At 35.5% G+C, this 19294-nt stretch overlaps 2 protein-coding genes across 2 annotated transcripts; one reads left to right on the plus strand and one right to left on the minus strand.

Annotated features, from left to right (window-relative positions):
* Positions 1-5854: 5854 nt before the first annotated feature.
* LOC126718325 (protein terminal ear1 homolog) lies at positions 5855-9108 on the plus strand. The gene is made up of 5 exons (XM_050420455.1): positions 5855-6839; positions 6948-7668; positions 7806-7925; positions 8056-8197; positions 8314-9108. The coding sequence occupies exons 1-5, from the start codon at positions 6077-6079 to the stop codon at positions 8728-8730; spliced, it is 2163 nt and encodes a 720-aa protein (XP_050276412.1). The 5' UTR covers positions 5855-6076; the 3' UTR covers positions 8731-9108.
* Positions 9109-14806: 5698 nt separating this feature from the next.
* On the minus strand, positions 14807-15895 carry LOC126719765 (uncharacterized). Its single transcript, XM_050422285.1, has 3 exons — positions 15671-15895; positions 15366-15591; positions 14807-15261 (listed from the first exon to the last, which is right to left on the minus strand). Exons 1-3 carry the CDS (start codon positions 15893-15895, stop codon positions 14807-14809), a joined length of 906 nt encoding a protein of 301 aa, XP_050278242.1.
* Between the last annotated feature and the right edge of the window lie 3399 nt (positions 15896-19294).

Raw genomic sequence — 19294 nt, forward strand, 5'->3', positions numbered from 1 at the left:
CATGGCCCTCCCAAAATTTTGAAAAATTTCTTAATATATATATATATATATATTTATTTTAATGTTTTCAAAATTTAGCTTACAAAAATAAGAGTTGGACTCTTCAAATATTTGAATTAGTCCAATGATGCTCTTAAAAAAAAAAAAAATTGGTCTAATAGTTTTAGAGACAACTTTATTTTTCACAATTTTATTTTTTATTATAAAATGTACTCTTATATCTATTAAATATTTGATAAAGTTTGGCATTAAACATGTTTGGATTTATCTTTTTTAACCCGTCATGTGGCGATTAACAAGTCATTGACTCATTAAAAAAAATCTTGTCACGAAAACTATACATGAAATGTCTCTTTTGTTACCACGTAATGGGTTAGAGTAAGATAACTTCAAATATGTTTGGAGCATAACTTATTCCTCCATGTTTTGGATCATTCATGATTTTGAAAATTTTATTAGTTCAATTGAAATATTTTTTACTTTGGTATAAAATTTGATGATTTTTATTGAAAACGCAACTTTTTAAGAATTTCACCATGAAAATAGTAAAAATGAATTTTATTTTATGAAAGTTCACATCAAACATAATTTTGATTGAAAATATTAAACTCTTCTTTTTGTTGGGTGTGTATATATATAACTTATCAAATAAAAAAGCATGTGTATATAATAAAAAAAGTGTGTGTGTGTATATGTGTGTGTGTGAGGGGGGGGGGGGGGGGGAGGGAGTTGTATTGATAAATATATTAATGACGTAACTTGGCCCTCCAAATAAAAATTCTTGGCTCCTCTCCTGCCAGTACCAGTTGTTGGAGTAACAGTTCAGGCCACCTAACTAGTGACCTAGCAACCAAATGGGGTGAGGGGAGGCCACTATGTGTTTTTGTAAAATTTTTACCAAAATTTTAAAGGTAAAAAGTTTTACAATTTTTTGTAAAATATTTCACAGTCAACAAAAAATATTTTATAAGTTTGACTTAGTTTTACATGCAAACAAACATCTGAAAATGAGAAAAGATTTCCCAAAAAATATTTTATTTCAAAACAAATGAAAGGGTTAGTTCATGTTATTTTAAACTTGATTTTCGCTAGTAAGTTAACAGAAAAATTAACATGAATCAAATTGACTATTTCCAAAATGTAAATATTAAATTGTCAATAACCCAAAATGTAGAGAATAAAATAATCTTCTCACATAAAAAAAGGGAAAAAAAAAAAAATCCTAAACTCACTCCAAAACTTCCAATAGGACATTCACTAAGTACAATTTGTTGCCCCCCTATCTAAGACTATATTTCCTACTCGGTATATTTGTCAATTTTCATCTTTTTAGAGTTCTTAGAGCATTCACATTAATCTCACCTATTTAGTATTTCAGCAAAAATTTATCTAAACTCAATTAAAACAAACGTGTATCAGCCTCACTAAATTAACTAAAGTTTTTAAAGAGGATAGTCTCATCTCTACATGTAGTGACTAGTGCGCCTCTATCCTTGCTACATTAAATTCAATGTTGATAAAGTATTGAGGTTAATGTATGTGTATAAAAATAACATATAACTAAACTAGCAAAAGTAGAGTTTTTTAGATTAGTTTAGCTAAATATTTGAGGAGACTAATGTGAATTATCTTATACACAATTCTAGTGAAGTTTTTCAAAATTGTATTAATTTATTATGAAATGAATAAATTGAATAAGGTTAGGCCATTAATAATTTAATAATATATATCAAAGGGAAAAGAAAATTTATGAACTTGATAAATTAGCTAAAAATGGAGAAGAAAAAAAAGGGGAAATCTTTCATCTCAAGGAAAAGATCTCCAAATACCCCCTCTCCCGCTCTCCCCTTTTCCCTAGCATAATTAGTGTTGCTATGAATGTCAAGAGAAGTGTTTGAATAGGAAATATCCATGTGGAGCATAGGAAATTTCTCCGAACACTTCCATTTTCTCTTCCACAAACTGTGACTGACCATAAAGTATAAACAGATGATAAAGACTGTTGATTGTAGTTGACTGCAAACTTTACGAAGACTAGTGGGGGCATTAACGCAAAATCATCTAATTAAGCACCATATGAGTTTAAAAATCATGCCAGTTTTTCCTTTACTTAACAAAAAAATAATCATAAATACTCCTTTTTTTTTTTTTTTTTTTTTTGCTTGGATAAATCAGCTCGTCGGTTTTTGCTTTTTCGTAATTTTACCCACTGCTTCCAATAAAGGTTTTGTTAATTGTTTTTTTGAGGAGATGTTTGTTGAAATTAACTACAGGAGTACATAAAACCCCACTACTGTTGTTTTCCGGTAAAACATGGAAATCTATTAAATTTGAGTAAAACACTTAATTCAAAGTAGTATTATTTTATGTATAAATCATTAAAACTTCCAAGATAACAAATAATAGGGGGTGTTTGGTAGTGGTATTTAAACAATAGTTTTCGTTGTTTAAACAATATAACACGTATTTCTACAACATTTTTTCACTTACATATATTTCCACAATACTTAAACAACGTTACTAGAATAACATTATTAAACAAGCCCTAAATTGCTTATAGGATGACTTTCATCCATATTATATTCACATAAAACATTGCTGAGATTAATTTTGGGAGTTAAGTGTTATATAATTAATATAATTTACACATAAAATAATACAATATAACATGGGATTAAGTGTTATAGACTTAAAACTTCAAGAATTTTGTGTTTTATAGGAAAATTGCATAAAGATTTTATTTATTTTTCTCATTTAACAAAAATGGTTGAATAGGAAGAAAGAGAGAATAGACGATTTAACCTTTAAAAATTTATTTTGAATCTTGTAGTTTAGGTAGGTTTCAAATTAAACCATATAGATTAATAAGTTACAAACTAAATATTTAACTTTTAAGTCATTTTCAATTCAAACATTGTCTTCTCTTTCTCTATGTAAGTAATAGCAAGGGTGGATATTTGAATTAAAATGGATTCAAAGAGTCCACTTATAAACATAACAAAAATTTAAGATTTTTTTTTTTTTTAAGAAAGTTTTAATTTATGACGTCCGTTTCTGATAATACTCTTTATCATCAGACCAAGACATTAATTGGTTTTTAATATAGGTGGAGATTGAACTCTGGATTTCTTATTCAACCATTAGAGACTTTATCAGTTGAGTTAACTGGAACCCACAAATTTAAGAAAATTTCACAACACTTGCCAAAATCCAAATTGCTAGCCACCTAACACATGACCTATTGAAAAAAAAAAAAAAATTAATTTGCAGTTTGTGGTAAATTCATGTGTTAGGTGGTAAAAAGATTAATTTATTCCCACCCCACCTCCCAAAAAAAAAAAAAAAAAAATTATCTTACATAAAGAAAGGAATTATACATACGCGCAATCAAAGGGAATAAAAATTAACCAAAAAAAGAACTCTAAAAAAATTTTCAATTCACAAAACTCAGACTTTACGTTATGTATATTGTCGCTTTGCTAAACTTGATAGCTGATAAACGACTTTCACAAATTAGTATGAGCAAGAAAAATCCATATCTGCCAAACAAAACAAGAAGATTTACAACGTTTAAAAATTTTGGGGTCCAGTTGAGAAGTCGAGAATGGAGAGGAAGAGAAGAGGAAGAGTCGGACAAAAAAACTAATTAATGAGGTGAGGAGTGCACACATAGAGGCCATTGTGAGTAGTCAAAATACCAACACCAAAAAAAGGTACATCATGCACCAGCCACTCAGGGCAATTATTGCCATCCGGTTATAGCAAAAACCCTGCGAGCAACTGTACGTTCTCTTCTACAATTTGACTTATTTTAGGACCTTATATGCACCTGATACCTTGGTTATATGTTGTGCCATAACTTGTGTTAGTGTCCATTTGCGATTAAATTACATCATTTAGTAATCATCACCACCGGTATTTAGTAAAAAGTAAATTTTAAAAAAATATAAAATTAAAAAAAGTAATTCAATCACAATTTGTCATATATCTAAGTTGTGGTAAAATGTGTGAGTATCTGTTTGTGATGCATTTATAAGCCATTTTTTGTTTTAGAATAAAGTCTAAACATGTTATTAAGGGAGGTTGTTGGTACATCTAGTGATATATCTTCTATCCAGATTGATAAAGGAGGGAAAAGTTGCTTGCCTAGTAAGTAAGGGTGACAAAATCTGACATGACTTGCGGACCTGATACGACTAATTCGTTTATAAATAGATCAAGGATTGAGGTTAAATAAATTCGGGTTATATTTGGGTCGACATAATTGACCTGTTTAATAAACAGGTTGTGTTCGTATTCAACATGTGAATTAGTCTAACCCATTTGACTTGTATAGATTATAAAGGTATTAAAATTTTTTTATTATTGCTTAATTTGTTGTTGTAATTATATATTTTTTACTATATATGGTTGTAATTATATTTTAATTTTAGATATATAAAAATTGATAATAAATTAGGTTAGGGTTACGTTTATTAAACAAGTTAAATTTGAGTCAATCCATATAACAGAATACTCATGACTTGACACAATACAAATTCGACTCGTGAACACGAACTGTCACCATCTCTAATAAGTGAGCGAACAACCCTTTTACAGTACCTACGTACATGAAAATACTTTATAGCTGTGAAATGTGAGGCAAGGTACAAAATATCATTTGTGAGATGACCAATTTGAGAGAGAGGTCTGACACCAATCTTCAAGGTGTGAACAAGGACTTCTCAATTTCCCTCCAAAATATTTCTACCAATCCCAATCTACAAAACAAGTTCAAGTGCTTTCCTTGCTGCCAAGGCTTCGACCTCAATGACGAGAAATGTAAAGGTATCAGTACGTTGTGCAGTGAAGCCATTACCAAACCCACTAAATTTCTTATAATAACCTCGAGTCCTGCACAATTATCCTTTTCAAAAATAGCTCCGTCAAAATTTATTTTGTACCATGAGATATCAGGAGTAGACCAAGACCCTGCTTGTTGAGCTGTTGATGAGGATCATGCCGTATGGGGTGCTGTACATTCAAGTTGTCTTTCCCTTACTTTTTCCAGTATTTGGCTGTGTATAGGTTTTTTTTACCTTAACTTGTATTACTCCAATTATAAGAGCATCTTCAATAAAATAGGTAAATTTTTATACCATTTGAAAAATGTACTATGACTTTTACCTTTTAACTATTAATTTTTTTAAATAAATATTCCAACAGATTTTCTATCTTATTTAAATATTATTTCTTCATTCATTTTTTTTTTAATAACTACACTTCTTCTAACATTTTTTTATTCAATGTCTTATTATTATAATAGAAAAAATTATTTGAAGAATGAACAGTAGCTCATCAAACTTGATAAGCTACTGTTCATGAGCCAAAAAAAATTCAGGATATAAAGAGTCCATTGAAAAATGAACAATAACCTATTTTGTGGGTTTACTCTCTAAAGTAGAGGGTATTTCGTGTTTAGCTCTCCGATTGAAGATGCTTTAAACCGACTTATTATTTATTTTTCCTTTATTTGTGAGTCTTACATAAATCACATATTTATTTTTTAAATTTTTATTTATCATTTTAAATTTTTAGTAAAATAAGCTGTTGGCAGAAAAATCTTATTCTAGACTTTTTAATATAGTTTTATTACTACAATTCACTCTTATCGCCACGTGTACGGCCCACATCGCTAACCACTAAACCCATCTAACTTGGACGAACCCCACACCCCTTCCTCTCCCCAATCAAACCGTACCAAAAAGATAATAACAAGTTTCAAGGACAACAGGGGGGCAATCCCGTCATTTTACCCAAACATTAATAATAAGAAGGCAAATGACATTTTTGGCAACCTGGGCTTGAAAAGAAAGTAGGGGAAAAAAAGGAAACAGCCAAACCATTTGCGCCTTTCCACTGGACTTTGATAGAGATAGAAACACAGAGAGAGAGAGAGAGAAAAAAAAAGTATTACTAGGACTAGACTTGGGAAGTGAAAAATAGCTGGGAATTTAACCACCAATCACTACCTGACCGGAAAAACCCAGTTATTATATTTTAGTTTCTCATAATTTTTTTTTGTGGTTTTCCGACCATGGGAGAAACCGGTATTGGCCGGTTTCCGGGAAACCTAGACCCTAGGGCTCAAGAGTTTAGACCCGGAAACCCAAATCAATACCAGCACCTGCACCACCACCACCACCAAGCCCAACTCTGCCTCTTTCCACAACCACCACAACCACTGTACTACCCTTACACGACGCCGTTTTCAGCGACTGAACTCCAAGTGGTGCCGTTTTGCGAAGCGGGTGTAGGATATATCCATGCGCCGCAGCAGCAGCACCCCCACCCCGCGTACGTTAGCAGCCACGTGGTACAGGTGGCGCCAGTTCTGCCACCGTCGGCGGCGGCGACGCGGACGCTGGTCCTGAGCTCGGTCCCGAGTGACGTGGGCGAGGGGTTGGTGAGGCGGGAACTGGAATCGTTTGGAGAAGTGAGAGCAATAGAGATGGAGCGAATCCAAGAGGGAATCGTGACCGTTCATTTCTACGATCTGAGACATGCAGACAAGGCCTTGAGAGAGATTCGGGACCAGCACATGCAACACCAAGCCAGGCTCAGAAACCACTACTGTCCTAGTACTACTACTACCGGTTCGTTTTTGGGCACCAATTCTGGGACCCACATGGACAATTTCGGTGCCCGTGGACTCATCGCGGGTCGACCCGTCTGGGCCCACTTCGTCATTCCGTTCGCTCACGCCTTCCCCGACGGTCACAACCAGGGCACGATTGTCATTTTCAATTTGGACTCTCAAGTCTCCAAAACCAGTCTTAAAGAAATCTTCGACGCTTTTGGTATGATAAATATTTTGCTCTTTTTGTTTGTTTCTTTGTCTTGAGATCTAAAAGTTGTTACAATTTTTTTGTCGCTTCACATTTTCTTGTAATTTATTTTATTTATAGGTCCGGTAAAGGAATTGAGAGAAACACCATCGAAGAAACACCAAAGGTTCGTGGAGTTCTATGATGTTAGAGATGCGGCCAAGGCGCTTAAAGAGATGAATGGGAAAGAAATAAGCGGAAAAGCTGTTGTTATAGAATTTAGTCGCCCCGGTGGTCATAGTAGGAAGTTTTTCAATACGTTCACTTCGGCTAACCCAGCAGCAATCTCAGCCAACGTTCCAGTGATTAACTCCACCAGCATTAATTATCACATAAAATCTCCAAAATACCCTTCACTGCCACCACCTCCGCCTCCGCCTCCGCCTCCTCCTCGTAAATTCTCGGGGCGGTTCAGTCCCAATGTGCGCCCTCGTCCACAGCTCTCTCAAACGCCTTTTTCTTCCAAGAAATCGAATTTCAGCAAGGGAAGCCCTAAGGGTAGTGCAAATTCTGAAGGTTCACTTGAGGCTAAAATGATGACAAGTTTGAATCTTGGGAATGGAATTGAAGAGAAGGAAATGAATGGGCCCACGAAGAGGAACGGTGCAAAGAAGAGCCAAAGCAGCAATACGGCTATAATAGTCACTACGACAAAGCTGGGAAGGAGTAGTAGTAGCAATAGGCCATGGAAAGGTAGACAAGCAAAGAAGTTTGATACCCGTTTTCTAATAAACGAAGATTCCAGTAATGGCAGAGATTCCAGGACCACTGTCATGATAAAAAACATACCCAATAAGTACAGGTTCGCCTTCTGCTTTCTTCTCTCGAAATTCTTCTTCCCCACCTTTTAACACACCAAAAATACTCGCTTTCTGTATTTTTGGAGTAATTATTTTCGGGAATATGTATATAAATTCTATATTTTTTAACTTATTGTAGTCAGAAGCTGCTATTGAATATGTTGGACAACCACTGTATTCACTGCAACGAGCAGATTGGCGACGGCGATGACCAGCCTTTGTCCTCCTATGATTTCGTATATCTTCCCATTGATTTCAAGTGATTTTCTGACTATTATGCCTTTAATGCGTATATTTGACCCTTTGATTTCCATATTAGTTTAATTTTTTAATGAAGATTTTGTTTCTATAGTAGTATAATTTGTTTGAAATTTTTTTATGAAAAATAGCAACAAGTGCAATGTGGGATATGGATTCGTGAACATGACATCTCCACAAGCAACATGGAGGCTCTACAAGGCGTTTCATCTTCAACATTGGGAAGTCTTCAACTCAAGGAAAATTTGTGAAGTAACTTATGCTAGAGTTCAGGTATTTTTTTTTTCTTTTCTTGAACTTTGGTCTTATTTTATATCTAAAAAAAATTGTAGTACTTTGTCCTAATTAAACTATATAATTGTACGTATGTGGAAAAAAAAAAACAAAAGGGGTTGGAAGCATTGAAAGAGCACTTCAAGAACTCGAAGTTCCCGTGCGAAATGGACCACTATTTGCCAGTGGTGTTTTCGCCACCTCGAGAGGGTAAGCAACTGACGGAGCCTTTCCCCATTGTTGGCCACAATAAGCATCCCATCTCCACCGGTCTCCATAGCTCAAAAGCTTCTGTTGAGGATGATGATGATGATGAGATGGACGGTCAAGATAGGCTAGAAGACGAAGAAGAAGAAGAAGAAGAAGATGGTGGTGGTGGCAGTGATGACTTTGACGTTGACCAACACGATGTACTCTTGGATTACAGTAACAGCTGCAGCAGCAGTAACAGCTACCCAAATGGCGGCGTTAATGGTGATGAAGATGATGATATTGATGTTGACGAGGATCGAGGTAGAGAAGAAAGAAAATAAAATTTCATAGAAATCAATATCATATCTCTCTCATAATATTAGCTGCAGAAAAAACTGGCTGCACCGAACCAATAGGTAATCGTTGAGCACCGAGCTCTCCTCTCCCCTATAATATATAGGCTACACCCATCTCTTTTGCCTAAGCCTGTGTGTCATTCCCAGCTAATCAGGTTCGCTGACATAACCAGACCTGACCACCATCACTTCCATTTACTCTCTCTTTCTTGATGGTGTTTGGTGTTCTATTAATGTTTCTCTTGGTACTTTTTGCAAAATAGGCATGTTTTAGTGTACATTTTCTTCACTTTTTTTGGTACCAAAGTTGTAGTGTTTGTAATTCGTTATAAAAAAAGAAAAAAGAAAAAAAAAAATTCGTAGCAAGTGTAAGATTATATATATTTTTCCAAGATTGTTTATCATGATCTTGTTTTAAGTTTTCTTCAATGTTTTGATTAAAAAATGCACATATATTGAAAACGTTGAAGATTATTTAATTTAGGTTAAAATGCAAAATAAGTTTTTTCAAAATTAATTTCAAGTTTTTAGATTTTTTCATTTTAATTAATTAAGTTTCAGATTTATTGTCTTTCTATCAATTTTTTGTTGAAAAAAAAAATTATAAAATATTTTTTAATCATTAACTGAATTTTTTTAATATTAAAATTTTTTTAAAAATTTAAAAATTAATAAAGTTGATGGAAGATCCTTAAATATATACTTAAAAGTGAGAAAATGCGAATGAATTTTTTTTAGGCTGCGTTTGGTTCGATGTAAATCGAATTCCGAGTGTAAAATAAATTCAGGGGAAAATATTTTTTAGGCTGCGTTTGGTTTGATGTAAATCGAATTCCGAGTGTAAAATAAAATTTAGGGGAAAATATTTTCAAGTGTTTGGTTATATTTCAAAAAATGTTTTGAAAAATATTTTTTAGTGTTTGGTTGGTTCTTGAAAATGCTCTAGAAAATTCATTTTTATCATGTTTCTCACATTTTCTTAGGATCTAAACAAATATTATTACGGAGAATCAAAATATATAAACAATCAAAGAAACAAAAATCAAAACAAAAAAATCAAAATCCCAAGACCAATCGTGAGAGAGAGAGAGAGAGAGATCGGTTCGTGGGTGACTTGGTGGCGGCAACGATAGTGGCGACTTGGACATGGTGGGTCGATCTAAAGGTGGCGGCTCGATTTAGGAGTGGGTCGCTCATTGGGTGGTCCGATCTAGGAGTGGGTTGTTCACACGGTGGACAAATTGGCTCTGGGGTGGGTTGCTCTTGGCGATCCGATTGGCTTAGGGGTGGGTCGTTCACTGGGTTGGTGACGATGAGGAATGGGTCGGCAGAGTGGAATGGGTTGGTGAGGATGAGGGATGGGTCGGTGAAGTACCCTCTCCTTGCTCGGCTTGAGGGATGGGTCTTCTTTCTCTGGGTGTGAGTTCAGCGAGGATGGGTCTTCTTGCTCGGTGGGACCCATGTCTTCTTTCTCTGTACTCTCTCTTCTTGCTCTTTCTCTCTCTCTCTTCAGGTGTTTGTGAGTCTGGAAATCATTTAAAGGTAAAAATACAACTGTAATTGGTTTTCATGCGTGAGGCTCTTTATTTTACGGTCAACTGAAATTCATTTTCAATTTGACTGAATTTTCATACGCACCCAAACACCCTTAAGGGTGTAAAACGTTTTCCTGATTTTCTTTATCATCGAAACAAACACAGCCTTAATAAAATTAGAGAATGGGTTTTACATTTTAGTTTTTTTATTTTAGACCTTTTATACACGTTGGACGAGTTTGAATTTGATGTTTGTTGGTGAGTTAGACGTTGATGTATAGTCTATTTTTTGTGTATGAGGGAGATGGAGAGTCCAATGGGTAAAGAGAAGCCACCCTCTACGGCCGATACATGATTGGGCAGGTGGCTGTCAAAGCCGTATTTGTACGTCACTATTTTCTATTTCTATCAAAAGTGTCAGTAACACCTTGCCAGTCATGTTTTAGCTCTCGAGGCTCGCCCTTTTTTACTTCCCTAGTGCACATTGCCACTTTCTTTTGCCTTTTGGTCTAATTAACTCGCACTATCTTTGCAAATATGACCTTTATACATTTTATATTAACCATATATGCATTACCATTTTCTTTATTTTCCAGGTTTCTCGAAAATTCTGTACTTCAGTTCTGCGTGATTAATTATTAGTATGTACCAGAATCTGTGTAAGATTGTACGCCATTAATTACATAAAGAATTCATCATCCTAGCAAACAATTGAAACAATGAACAAAACATACATATTGGTACTTGCAGATATATGCATATCTGATGTATTTTGTGGAAGGCCGTAGGCCCTGGTTTATGATGATAAAAAAAATGTAGGCATGGTGTACGGGTAGGTTGACATCTTTTGGTTCAACTAGTGATTATTTTTAAAATATTACTTTATTTTATCTGGTAATCTAAGTTCAACTAGTGAACATGGTTTTAAAAATAAAACAGCCAAATAATCAGAAAAGGGTCCAGTTCCCAATTTTTATTGAACTGAATTATGGTTTGGTTTTCGATTGAATATGTCAGTTTAGTCTAGTTTTTAAAACTATGGTGGGGATAGTTGATTGAACATAAAGTAATTAAGTGCTATCAAAATACAATGATATGTTTATTTTTCTTATATTCATAGTGAATTTAATAATGAATTTGATGAGTGAGATTCACCATAAATATAAAAAGATGAGCTATTATATTATTTTACTTTAAGAATACTTAAAAATTACTCTGATTAAACATATATGTAGCATATTAAAGGTTGAAAGGTTGATTACGAAAATCATGAAAATTAATTTATTTAAAAAAAAAAATTCAAATCTAGTTTTAATTAATCTAATCTTGTGTATCATTTTGATAGTTAGGCCTTTAAGAATTTAATTGGCATTGATTTTAGGTTAGTAAATTAGGCTGTGTTTGGTTGCTGGAAAATGTTTTCCGGAAAATACATACTTTCCGGAAATGCTAATTTCCGGAAAAGGAAAATGTATTCGGGTGTTTGGTTGTCTCGGAAATCGTTTTACGGAAAATCAATTCCGGTGTTTGATTCGTCCAAATATTTTATGGAAATCGTTTTACGGAAAATTAATTCCGGTGTTTGGTTCGTCCAAATATTTTACGGAAAATACTTTACGGAAAACGTTTTCCCATGTTTGGTTCGGAAAATACTTTACGGAAAATAATTTGGATCATTTTACGGAAAATGATCTAGAATCTGGCCCTAAAAAATCGTCCATCCTTGAATGAAGTTTTGGACGAATTGGAGAAGATCAATGCTATATTTTGCTCTTATAGATAAAATTCAAGAACCTGCATTCCCTATACATATCTGTAACAATACAAAAATTATGGTCATTTGGTTCAACGTCAAACATAATCATTCGAATATACCCATAATATTTATATAAAAACAGCCACATCAATCGTTCACCATTGGCATTACACCTCAATGGCATACAAAAATGATACCTATTTGTGGTATCTGAACAGTACAAATACATAATTTGGGCAATTGTATCGTCCCAATAATACAAAAGAGTACATATATAATATATTGATAGGTCAATATTAATACTACAACAAAAGTTAATTCCTAAATCTACCATCACAGTCAACATGAAATAAGCAAATCAAATTTGTGAGAAAAAATAACCATCTAACCACAGCTTCCTCAATGTAGCATTCTTGGCTAAAAATCCACGTGCCGTCTTCTCATTCTCACAAAGATGGTCGAAGGCAGTAGCGAGCATATCTTCGCTATATCCATCCGCCATCATAGCTATTACCTCATTATACAAAGTTGTGTAATCTACCGGGCCCCGATTAATTTCTTTCAGAGCGACAGCTATTTCCTTCAGCTGATCAGACAGATCAGTCAGCACACTATCATCAGCATTAGAAGCTGCACGCCCTCTTTTGCGGGACTTGGAAATTCTCGACCCAGTGGTGGATGATTCATTTGTGTTCTTCCCCTTTTCAACCACACATTCATCCACATTATCTGCAACAAACTCTGCACTATCCCCATTATCCCCATTATCTGGCTCATTTTTGATATCCACTCCGGACTTAGCAAAGGCACCTGTGGCTGTGTCCTTCCCCACCACAATCGCTAATTCATCGTAAAACTCAATTTTTTTGTTCAGATACTCGGCATGCTTCCGATGTGCCTGTAAGGGAGAAAAGAACGTATATAATAATGCAATAATAACTTCACTCATAAATTCAATATAAAAGACTATGCAATAACAATTAAAGCAAATACTCCATACTTTTTCCTACATTTTCTCAGTAATCAAACAAGTAATGCAAAAATTAAGGATGAAACAAGTCAATACATTATGCTACTTGTAGGGTCACGTTCCAGAACGAACCGAAATTGTAGTTGGGTCAGGACGTGAGTGTGCCCATACAATATCATTTGTAGAGAGTGGGATCGAAAGGCTAAATCGTGTTCACCCGGTGGTGGTTTTGTTAAGCTTTTCATACCTGGTTCAGGTGTATTCACCTTTTGAAAAAAAATCCCCTTTTTAGGTTACATATTTTTTCTTTTATATTAGCATGCGTTCAATTTCTTTCGTCCACGTGTAGGGTCGACCTTTCCAAGACTGATACTTGTCCCATCAGTCCTAGACCTAAGTCGTTGAGAGTTGTTGATAAAGTTAACGGATAAGGATCTGTTAGGCACAGAGATATGCATGGGGAAGGTGGCAAAGGAAGCCTTTCTTAGATATTTTAGATTTCCCTTCAAGCACGTCCCTTTACCTTTCGGCCCTTGTTCTTGGGTCAGCCGAGGACTGCACTGTCCTCGGCTGCTTCTCCGGGCCAATTGGGCCATACTACTCTTGAACTCTGGCCATGACCTTTTTCGGCTTAGGCCTTTGGACCCTTCATTAGCAAATGGGCCTGGCCCGTTAATTATTGGACCCCACACTACTATTATGCACACTTCACTGCTAAGAGAGCCCAATTAAAAAAAAAAAGAAAAAAAAAATTAGAACAGCAAGCACAAATCTTTTGGTTAAAAACTTTGTTTTCTTTCATTCACTTCTTCCTAGCAACCAAATAGAAAGATCAAAGAAAACAGTGGATCCTTAATTTCCTATTATTCCCAAGTCATAGCTGAAAAAAAACCCATTAAAAGAATCACCTTAAAAAGAAAGTATCAATCTTTTATTTACTTTCCCAACATTTTATTAGCAACCAAACCGAGAACCAAATAAAATTGTAGCTCAGACACATATACACATATAGATATATGAAAACGCATAGATATGTATAGATATAATACATAGGTAAGGTGACATGAAAGTTATGTTTGAAAAACCTTATAAAAGCAATGGAATCCTAAAAAGAATGACACTATAAATTTCATATAAAAGGCAAAAACATATATTATTATCTATATTAAGAAAATATAGTTGGAAGCCATACCATAACTTCTTCTTGGTATGTTTTACCGTCACAAGTAATCATTTTCAGATTTTCATCCCAACCGAATCCACTCTTCTTTCTAAGCTCTTGAATAGTTGCCCACATGGACCTTAGAGTCCGCATCCGGTTCTCCACAAATACAGGGTGGCACTCAACCCCGAAATGGGCCGTTATCTCCTTCGCTACAAGAGCAAAGGAGCCGGCCCTAAAAGTATTAGAGGGCTTATTGCCCTTTCCAGCCTCCTCTGTAAGTATCTTTAGCATCATCTCATGCATAGGTGGCAGCCACCTAAATTGCTTGCTGCCGCTAACTTTTTCTTTACCCTTTGACATTACTGCATATGAAAATAGTATAGTGAGAGTAGCATTTAGTAATTACGCTCGGAACATGAATAACAAATCAAACACACATACAACCACGCTTATGAATGTGCACAACAGAATGGAACATGCTAACTATGGAAATGATAATGTAATACCATCAAATAACAATGTAATGCTAAAAATACTTTTTCATTACATCACCAAAAGTCTATATTACATACATTGTCTTTACAAAAAAACAAAAAGAAAAAACACATTACAATCATAGAAATCTAAATAAAGTACTACTCTCCACTCCTGACATAATCAGACCACATGGCTTGGCATATCTCATCTCTCTTAGCATTCCATGATCTACTATCTTCGACGGACTCCCGACGGGATTGTGTTTCTTGTTGGTGGTCACTAAACTCTACTTGGTTCATTGCATCTTCCATAATATGGTCATTTGGTTCAACCCCCATAATGTGATTATGAACCACACAACACGCTAACACTACTTTCACTTGGGTTGGGAAAGACCAATATGGTTCTGCATCCAACACTCGAAAACGTTTTTTCACCACTCCAAACCCTCGCTCAATGGTAGTTCTCAATGAAGAGTGTCGGAGGTTGAACAATTCTTGCGCATTCTCAGGAGGACGATCACTAAACTCTTTCAAGTGATATCGTACACTTCGATACGGTGACAATATTCCATTTTTATTACCATACCCAGCATCACCAAGATAAAATTTACCTACATATATTAAAAAAAAAAAAACCAAATCACTACTATGTTTAGGAAAACACATAATATTTATTAAACTAACAAACCAAAAGGGTGAAGTAATCGTGTAATACCATTGGGAATTGAAAATCCCCCTGGCCTAGCAAATGCATCATTTAATACACGTGAATCATGTGCACTGCCTTCCCATCCAGCTAACACATAAGTGAACTTTAAGTCAAAACTAATGGCAGCTAACACATTTTGCGTGGTTCCATCTTTGCGACCACGAAATCTTCCTTGTATTTCAGGTGGCACAGATGCACGAACATGTGTACCATCTATTGCTCCAACACAATCCTAATTTTCGACAAACATAATGGTTTAAAATTACATAAATCTTCACAATTTACAAAAACACACAAGTCGCAATATTTACCTTAAAATATGGGTAAAATCTTCTGCTATTCCTTATCTCTGGAGGTGTATCTTCACTATGCAGTCTTATTAGAGCTCTATATAATTTCAGGACCCCCCTAAGGACAACCTTGAAGTATCTATGAACAGTCTCAGTTGATCTATAGATCCGACCACCCATTACACGAAACCTCACATTATGACCAATAATGTGCAAGAAAATGAACACTTGCTCTGTAACAGACATGTGAACAGTCGGACGTACGTGCTCCCCCTCAGTGAGGGTGTGACATAAGTGGTGGAAAGCTATAGGCTTCATCCTAAGTTGATTCACACAATGTCTCTCACTTCCATGCAAAACACTATTTATGTATTCCTTTCTCTCGGCGGCATGGTTAACATGAGGCGCCCTAGGCAGTTCTCTACGTCTACGTCGTAATTTCTTTAACAATGCAACCCCCACAAGGAGGACAGATGCAACTGAGGCAAGAATTGCGGCTTTGGTTTTTTTCTTCATCTAACAAAATCACAAACATTGTAGTCTAAGAGGTATGTAAACAAGTATGCTATTGATTACACCATAAATAAAATCAGCCACAAACATATAACATCCAAACCATCACATTGCATTCTATTTACACTATAACAATACCATCACATTGATAACTGCACATTGATATAGTACAATACCATCACATTACATTCTATTTATAATCACCTATATACCCAAAGCACCTTCAATGAAGGTTTAAACACACACATATTGGTCTGCAAGAACATAATAACACCAAGCATGGGTGAAGCCCCAAAATTTCTACACATAACCCAACTAACCAAATTCTAATAAAAATCACAGCAAAAACCAATCATGCATAAGCAGTCAAGCCCCAAAATTCTAAAAAAAAAATTCAGACCACAAACCAATTGGGAATAACCTGCAATCAGAAAAGCCCCAAAATTGATATATGCATCACCCATAAATACACAGTTTCATAAACAATGGATAATTAAAAAAATTGATAAATAACCTGCAATCAGAAAAGCCCCAAAATTTCATATGCATAATCCACAAATACACAGTTTAATCGACAATGAATAATTGAAAAAATTAATAAATAACCTGCAATCAGAAAAGTCCCAAAATTTTGATATACATTACCGACAAATACACAGTTATAAACAATGTATAATACAAAAATTAATAAATAAAAACATATAAATAATTATATAAATATTTATATAAATAAACAACTAAATAAATAAATAAATATATATATATATATATATATATTTCAGAGATCGGATCGGGAGGATGGGCTGGACCGGTGAGGTGAGTGGATCGGAGGTGAGTGAGTGTGTGGATCGGACGTGTGGGTTGGAGGTGAGGTGAGTGTGTGGCGGATCGGTGTGAGTTTGAGCAGGTCATTTTCTCACCGTGGGTCTGTGGCGTTTGGCGCGGTGGTCGTCTGGCAGAGCTCGGCGTGACCGGTGTGAGGTAGATCGGTGTCGGTTCGTGGATCGTTGGCTCTCGTTCTTTCTGTGTTTGGTTGGCCGGATCGGAGCTCTGGGTGGCTGGATCGATCGGGGTTCGTGGATCGTTGGCTCTCGTTCTTTCTGTGTTTGGTTGGCCGGATCGGAGCTCTGGGTGGCTGGATCGATTGGGGTTTGTGGATCGTTGGCTCTCGTTCAATAATAACTTCGCTCGTTGGCCGGATCGGAGCTCTGGGTGGCTGGATCAATCGGAGCTCTCGCACTTCGTTGGCTTCGATCTCGCTCGTTGGCTTCGATCTCGTTCGTTGGCTTCGATCTCGTTCGTTGGCTTGATCTATTCCGCACTTGATCTCGCTCGTTGGATCGTTGTGTTCTTCGATTGTTTTTTTTTTTTGTTCTTTCTCTCTCGCTCTCGTGTTGTGTTCTCTGTTTTTTCTCTCTCTCTCTCTGCGTTTTACAAGCCACAGAAATGAATTGAAGTGAAAATGAAGGCAGAATTCATTTTCCGTGGTCAAAGGCTCATTTTCGGTCAACAGGAATTCATTTTCCGGAAAATAATATTTTCCGTGACAGCCAAACGCATGAATTTTCCGGAAATTGATTTCTGGAATTGGTTTGAAGCCGATTCAAACGCACCCTTAACTACGTTTGGTGTCATTGAAATGAATCGACGGTGAATTACACTATTGCTACTGGTGTGCTTAAGGCGTTAATAAATAGAACACAAGGAACACATTGATTTGATGTGGAAATTAAACTCCTTTGCCTTGACAGGAGGTGAACAAACCAAAGTTCAGAGTAGAGGGAGATCTTCTTCTAGTTATTGTATTCTTTGGAGAATAATGAACCGTAATGAAGTGAGTGGATTGCCCTCTGGCTCTCGATTGTGTTGTGCATGGAGGTTAATCTTTCTCCTTTTATAGGCTAAGTAGAGTGGCTTATTTATCGCTACACCATTCCCTGCATGGTTGACACTTCGGTGGCTGAGTTGGGCATCATGTAATGCCAAAGCCTCTTAACTTTCTTTTGAGGGGGGCCTCTTACCTTTCTTGGTTGCTTTAATGGGGCATTTTTAACAACATGGCCAAGGGTGCACTCTGTGATAACATGCTCTTCTTTGCACTTTTGTGTGTATTCTGCTGCTTATTCTGCTACCACGTATGACATTATTGGGTCCTTGTAGTTAGGCATGCCTTTGTTGTTATCACAGCTAAACAACAAGCCTTTAATCCCTTTGTCTTAATCTTCACACAACTTCATGTTGTATATATAGGTATATACATGGATAGGCTGTAATAGTGATATTTGAGTTTAGAGAACATTGTTTCATAAAGTTGATAAAGTGAAAATTCAAGTTCTGAAATTTTCTAAGTGAAAATTCGAAATTTAATATTTTTAATCAGTCGAAACTTTTGCTTGATCGATCGAAATGATAAGGAAATCTATCTTGAAGTCTCTGTCTATTTCGATCGATGCTCGATTCTTGTTCAATTGATCGAAAAGAGCATTTGATCGATTAAAAGGAACTCTCGATCGATAGAGACTCGTAAAACTGAATTTTCTACATAATTTTCGGTCACTGTTCTGAACGTTTGAAAATGTTTCAAGCATCGAGAATGGTTTTATGAAACATTTTAACTCTCTATACGTGCCTTTTGGTGAAATATAACCCTATGGGTATAAATAGTGGCTTATGTTCACTTGAAAAATATCTATCTCCCCAAAATAGTAAGTTACAAAGAAATACAAAAAATCTTGTGGTCATTCTCCAAAATTGCTATTTGTAGAACTCAACAATTTGGTTATATCCTGGGGACAAGTTTATGATAAGCCTTCAGCAACAATAGTCTAGGTTGCCCTAATTAAGTAAAATAATCAATATGAACAAACTCATCTGCAACTACTAGAACTCCTCTAGTCCATAGAACTCTATGGAGTGATACACCAATGATGTCTTAAGTAAGGGTAAAAACTTTTTTGGTTTGAATGCGAAACTTTGAGAAGAATTCACAAGGAGAATGCTCAAGGGTGAGAATTTGCTCTTGTAAGGTTGAATTTTATCAATCATCTTGTTGGCTAATTCCGTGCCGAATTTGCTTGTATTTTAGCAATTAGTAACCCTGTATTTAGGTGGGAATCATGTAAGGGTAGTATG

This window comes from Quercus robur, chromosome 3, assembly GCF_932294415.1.
Source record: "Quercus robur chromosome 3, dhQueRobu3.1, whole genome shotgun sequence".
Lineage (NCBI taxonomy): Eukaryota > Viridiplantae > Streptophyta > Magnoliopsida > Fagales > Fagaceae > Quercus > Quercus robur.

Excerpts from the sequence above, each read along its gene's own strand:
- LOC126719765 (XM_050422285.1), bottom strand. The coding sequence starts at position 15,895 with ATGTCTGTTACAGAGCAAGTGTTCATTTTCTTGCACATTATTGGTCAT. Across the intron at positions 15,592-15,670 it reads GATTTTACCCATATTTTAAG|GATTGTGTTGGAGCAATAGA; the intron begins GTAAATATTGCG and ends GTCGAAAATTAG. Across the intron at positions 15,262-15,365 it reads GGGATTTTCAATTCCCAATG|GTAAATTTTATCTTGGTGAT; the intron begins GTATTACACGAT and ends TAATATATGTAG.
- LOC126718325 (XM_050420455.1), top strand. The coding sequence starts at position 6,077 with ATGGGAGAAACCGGTATTGGCCGGTTTCCGGGAAACCTAGACCCTAGG. Across the intron at positions 7,926-8,055 it reads TATCTTCCCATTGATTTCAA|CAACAAGTGCAATGTGGGAT; the intron begins GTGATTTTCTGA and ends TATGAAAAATAG. Across the intron at positions 8,198-8,313 it reads TAACTTATGCTAGAGTTCAG|GGGTTGGAAGCATTGAAAGA; the intron begins GTATTTTTTTTT and ends AAAAAACAAAAG.